This window comes from Ochlerotatus camptorhynchus, unplaced genomic scaffold, assembly GCF_037179485.1.
Source record: "Ochlerotatus camptorhynchus isolate MF236.1 unplaced genomic scaffold, CSIRO-AGI_Acam_v1.1 ptg000586l, whole genome shotgun sequence".
Taxonomy (NCBI): Eukaryota; Metazoa; Arthropoda; class Insecta; order Diptera; family Culicidae; genus Ochlerotatus; species Ochlerotatus camptorhynchus.
In genome coordinates, this window is record NW_027041066.1 from 185,833 (window position 1) to 191,832 (window position 6,000).

General features: G+C 36.3%; 1 protein-coding gene across 1 annotated transcript; it reads right to left on the reverse strand.

Moving 5' to 3' along the window:
• Positions 1–2,985: 2,985 nt before the first annotated feature.
• Positions 2,986–5,791, reverse strand: LOC135713831 (glucose dehydrogenase [FAD, quinone]-like). Its single transcript, XM_065237066.1, has 2 exons — positions 4,026–5,791; positions 2,986–3,971 (listed from the first exon to the last, which is right to left on the reverse strand). Exons 1-2 carry the CDS (start codon positions 5,538–5,540, stop codon positions 3,549–3,551), a joined length of 1,938 nt encoding a protein of 645 aa, XP_065093138.1. The 5' UTR covers positions 5,541–5,791; the 3' UTR covers positions 2,986–3,548.
• Positions 5,792–6,000: the final 209 nt, after the last annotated feature.

Genomic DNA, 6,000 nt, shown 5'->3' on the forward strand with positions numbered 1-6,000 from the left:
TTTTTTTAGCTCAAATTTTATCCACACTTTGGAAGAGTTTTCCTCCTTGATGTGTTTTCATGGGCAAATGATTTGAATGAACAGTTTTTAAGATATGACAAGATGAGTGACAGGTAGTTTTGAGCTTTTTTGGTAGAAAACCACTATTTTAATATTATGTTTAACATGATCTGGACAGGTTTTTCATTGGATGTATGGTATGAAATCATAACAAGCTTATTTATTTACTTGTATTCAGAATTTAATTGTGCTGCATATAGTAGATCCCGAACAGGTAGAAATTTACTGTTTTGAGTCAAGTTGTACAGGAGGTTCAAGGTTATAGGTTTATATACAATAGTTCAGAATTTTCTTACTAAGTAGCGCTACACGTTCAATTATGTACAGGGAGTCAAGACCTGTTGTCTGGTGGACAATATTTTATGTTCAATACTCGAGTTTCTGACCAGCTAGAAAGTTACTGTCTTTGGCAAAGTTGTTCAGGGAGTCAAGGAATTTTCTGGTCGACAGCAAAATATTCTAGCTCGGAGACGAGCCAGCCAACGGCTGAAAGTCTCCTTAATAAAGATATGAAAAAAAAAAAAAATTCTAGAAAAATGTTCCTTTAATCGTTTCCTACAAAAAACTCTTCAACAGCAATATCGTAACATGCTTTAGTCAAGCAGCATACGATCATCATCGGGACAACATACCAAAATTCATAAAGAAGGCGGTACCAAAAAATTAGGACGTGTTAGGATATAAGTATGTTCTAGGATTTTACTCAGGGGACAACAAGAAAGTCAAATATGGTCAATTTTACAGTCCTAGAAAGTTTTGCTATTCTTATAATCGAGCAAGACCAATAATATTTTTAAATTGAATAAAATAACAATAAAATATGATTAAAATCGTCGCATTTAGAGTGTTTTCATTCTTTTGGGTTATTAAAATAATTACTTTATGGAAATCTCAACATACTAGCACATATTATGGTTTATTACAGTGATTTTACATGAATTATAGATTTTTAAGGGGGAACCCAATTTAAAAAAAAATCACCCAAACGAGGGGTAAGACAACGAGATATCGTTTTCAAATGTTGTAAAAAAATGTCATTTTCTACAAAAAACTCTTGGACGGCAATGTCGTAACATGCTTTAGTTAGGCAGTACCAACAAATTAGGACGCGTTAGGATATAAGTTTGTTCAGGACTTTTATTCAGGGTACCACAAGAAAGTCAAATATGGTCAACTTTCTCAGTCCTAGAAAAAAAAGTTCCGATTTGTTGCACAGTGTTATTAGTGCGTATCGGGGTTAAAATCGGGCTGATTTCGTGTTGCCAATAATAGAACAGCTGGTTAACACGGCGATGAAATGGAATGGTATCCGAAAAAAAAAAAAAAAAAAATGCCGACAGTAGTTACATTCACCTGAGAAGTTTGGAGCGTTGTAAACAAGTTTTCAAACAATTTTGGACAATTATGTCGATTGGATAGAGCAGCAAGCAGCATATAAATCTAAATAAACAAACACGACATATGTGTGCGTGACGCTGAGAAAATAGAAGTGCGAACGCTGCTTAGATTGACAAGTATACGTGAATTCCCATAAATAGTTTTAACAACTTAATTTGAATGACGTCCCCAGGAGATTCTTCTAAATTTCTTCCGGAAAAATCTATTCTTTTGAATGCTTTGTTGCGATTTTTCTGGAAGTTTTGTCCGAAAGTTTCTCCAAAAATGTCTTCCAACTTCTTCCTTAGGTTTTGTTTTCGATTTTTGATTTTATTGCTTCCACTAAATTATAATTGACTTCCTTTGATATTTTTTCCCACATCTCCCGAAAGCTTTCTCTGACTTCGCCCATGCTTTTGTATCCCGAAAATTTCATCCAACTTCTTCCGGAAGTTTTACTAACTTCTCCTGAAAAATTATTCCTGGGAGATTTCTTATGCAGACCATAGAAATCGTCGTCTGAGCTCCCCATAATTAAAAATACCATACCCGAACGGTAACTCAAATTTTAGAACTATTTATCAAATGGTTTGGATGATACCCTGAACACGTCGTTAAGCAAAATAACAATACAAAATTTATTAGGACCAGGTAGGGTTGCATCCACTCACTTGCTATAAATCATGATTTTCGGAATTACAAAATCATTAGATGTTATAATAAGATTTTGTATTTGTAAGTTACAAGAAGAGGTTGTGAAGTGTGTGTGTTTGACACATAAAAAAATGGTCAATTCCGCTTTCAGAGAGTCACAATGAACGATTTTAAGATTCGTGAACGTTCACTCAGAGTGAGCGCTCACGGATCATAAAATCGCTGATTGGGCCTCTCTGAAAGCGAAATCGATAGGTTTTATGTATCAAACGCATACTTCACAACCTTTTTTTTTGTAATAAGTACAAAATATCATTGTAACGTCTTATGATTTCATACTCACCTGCAGTGAGGGGTATCTAAACTCGCAGGACAAGAGTATTTTGAAACCTCCTGCTCCCATGGGCTTTTCCTCGGAACTTCTCTCAAAGGCATACAAAACTACTCTTTTTTTGCCTCTATTTTCAATAAATGTTTCCACTTTCAGTTTGAAAACTTATCTTTGACGGAAGCCCGCTATCTAGTTCAGAAAAAAAACATATAACTACAAATGTACTGTCATTTCACTTTTTTGAACATGTTTTGGCCTTTGACGATGCTTTATAAGAGACGCATGGAGAGAATACAAGTAAATCTGGTTGTACGGCCAACTAAGTTATTTTGTTTGCAAGGTTTTACAACCCGCAATTTGGTGTATACTTCAAGTGACTTTTAACTGTCGCAGCAATTAATTTGAGCAACTGTCGTCACGATAAAACGAATATATTTTAACTCTATCGGTAGTGATTTTTTGACAAATTTCATTAAAATACACGGCATTCTTCTGTAAAAATAAACCGAATAAAACGATACAAAATGTTAGTTTCTACCGGTTTCCCAAAGACAATGTCGTCAGAAAAAAGTGGGTTCAATTCTGTCGGCTTCCTCCCGATCAAAGCGTGACGGAATACTCTCGATTATGTAGCCATTATTGATAAATGAACTGTCGTTTAGATGAAAGTCGATTTATTATATTTCAGCTACATTTCAATTACGAATTATTGTACGTGGCATCGGATGGCGGAAAACTATTAACAACTCCGGGTACAGTTTAGGTTTTTGAATTTGTTGCCAGGGAACAGAGAATGGAATTCATGATCACGTCAAAAATTATAATAGGCCTGACTTGATTGAATATGTTTTAACTAGTTGTATGTTGATGGCGAAAACATATTCGAAAGAAGTAAATGAGGCCAGAAAAAAACGTTAAATTTAATAAAATTTGTACGGTGTTTAGTACCCTGGCAAATTTTACTAAGAAAACGGCTGAATAAATGTTCACAAATTAAAATATATTTATCCTGCTATTTGTATCATCAGAACTCATTTCAATTATTGTTCATAGCTATTTTGGTAGCTATTTTACCTCTCAACATACGTTATTAAATAAATGTGTCATTATAATACCAGTAACATTATTAGTGATACAGGTAGTTGTACGTATAACATGGTTTTAAGTCCGGTTTCTTCAACAATTCCCGCATGTAATCAGCTTTAATCATATCAGAAGCTTTCTCCGCTATCATAATGGTTGGTGCATTGGTGTTCCCGGAAGTGATCGTAGGCATAACGCCAGCATCAATCACACGTAAACCAGAGATTCCATGAACATTGAGCCGTGCATCAACTACTGCTAGCGGGTCAGTTTTGGGACCCATCTTCGTCGTTCCTACTGGGTGATAGATTGTTTGCGAATAGTGTCGCACTAGACAATCGAAGAACTTCTCATCGTTCTTATTATAGCAGGTAGTTTCTTTATCCGCATCATAAATGAAAGTTGGACTTAATGTTGCCAGTACAGGAGATTCTGAAATTTTCAAACAGTACTTCAAGCCTTCAATCTAAAATAAGAAAAATGAAAAATATTTGAACCTAATTAAATATATTGTTCTTACCAATGTATCAATATCTCGTTGCACAGCAAAGTAATTGGGATATATAGATATTTTGATGTATGGATTTTTACTAGTCAGTTTGAGGTATCCTCTACTTAATGGTCTCAATAACAGTGGCAAACAAAGAAATGCGTCGTGGTATATCCAGTTCCCGAAGTTTTCAGCATAATATTCATAAGTAAAAGACGAACCATAAGCTGCCCACGTTCCACCATCTGAAACATCCGTTTCTGCTGCCATAAATAATTGTATATCGGGACGTGTGCTATTGGGTGGATTGTATTTCGTATTAATGAAGCCCATTACCTCACATATAGGCATCATCATTAATATTCCGCTATTGTTGAATAAGAAGTTTTCGATTGATGTTTTTCTGATTGATTCAAGCATATTTTCGGAAAGTGGCCCTGTTTTGTTGGGATTAGTAATTAGATACACAAGTCCTCCAGTTCCAACATGATCTTGCAGGTTTTGCCCTACTCCAGGTGAGTCCTGAATAACTTCAATGTCATGTTCTTCCAACTCCTTCCGTGGTCCTACGCCTGATAGCATTAGCAATTGTGGACTATTCAAGGAACCAGCTGACAGAATAACTTCCTTCGTTGCCAACACATATCGTTGTCGGTTTTCTTTATTAAACATAACCCCATAAGCTCGTTTTTCTTCAGGATCAATCAATATTTTTTCAACCATAGTGTTTAATGATATATGCAAGTTTTTGCGCATTCCAACTGGACGAAGATATGCCTTGTTGGTACTGCACCGTAGTCCATCTCTGATTGATCCATGAAGAGGCCCGAAGACAAGCTGCGAGGGACCATTCATTTCATCAGCCCATACTTCACCCATTTGTTTTGCAGCTTCAACAAAAAATGGGTACAATTCAGAACGATTTTTAAACAATTCAACTGTCAGTGGCCCAGTAGTGCCATGCCATGGCTTGTTGGCTATTTTTGGATCACGCACATTCTCCATTTTTATGAAGTATGGTAATACATCCTTCCAGCTCCAACCAATATTTCCAAAGCTTTCCCACTCATCATAATCTTCTGGATTGCCACGAATATACATCATGGCGTTTAGTACTGACGAACCACCGAGTACTTTACCTCGAGGCCACGCACACTGATCATTTTGCATCGCTTGACAAAAGCTCTCGTTTGGCATCGTTTTGAAGCTCCAGTCTAATTTTGACTTTTGCAACACTGGATACACATATGGAATATCGGATATGTATGTTTCATCTGGACCAGCCTCTAACAGCAGTACGTCCCAATCGCAAACTTCCGACAGCCTTGCAGCTAATGTAGCACCAGCGCTTCCTCCTCCGACAATGACAAAGTCGTACACATCGTAGATGAACTCCGGAGGAATGTCTTGGATACGGTTGTGGAAATCAACAATATCTGGACGCTGCAGCCATATCATACCATCGAGAAGTAACAACATCAGAACACTAGCTGGACGCGAGAATGATATCCTCAAAAGAGTAGCTTGCACTTCAAATGGCCCCATCTGTTATTAATTAATCATGAGCTGGACTGAGCGACGCGGCGGTGAAATCGGAACTAGCGGAAGAATTTGCTAAGTTTTGCATTTCAATCATACTCGTCCCTATGTTTACTTGTCATGTGACGGTTTTGGTAAGGCATTTTTTTTCTTTGAATAAAACTGCTGCTGCTTTTGACGTTTGGTTCTGTTCGAAGGTTTAGTAAGTGTAGTCAATTGACTGAAGTTGAAACCATAGTTTGAGGAACTGACCAAGTCCTGATTGAACTATTTTAGTGAAATAAATTAATAGTTTCAACTTTTGAAACTTTTGAAAACAATATCATATGCTTTTGCTATATAATAAAAAAGCCTCATTCGAAAGCATTGATTTTGAGCCATTTGTTTTCTACTGAACAAATAATAACAAATAGCATCATTCTGTTTTACGTGACACATCACTTACATAAGAGATAATCCCATCAAA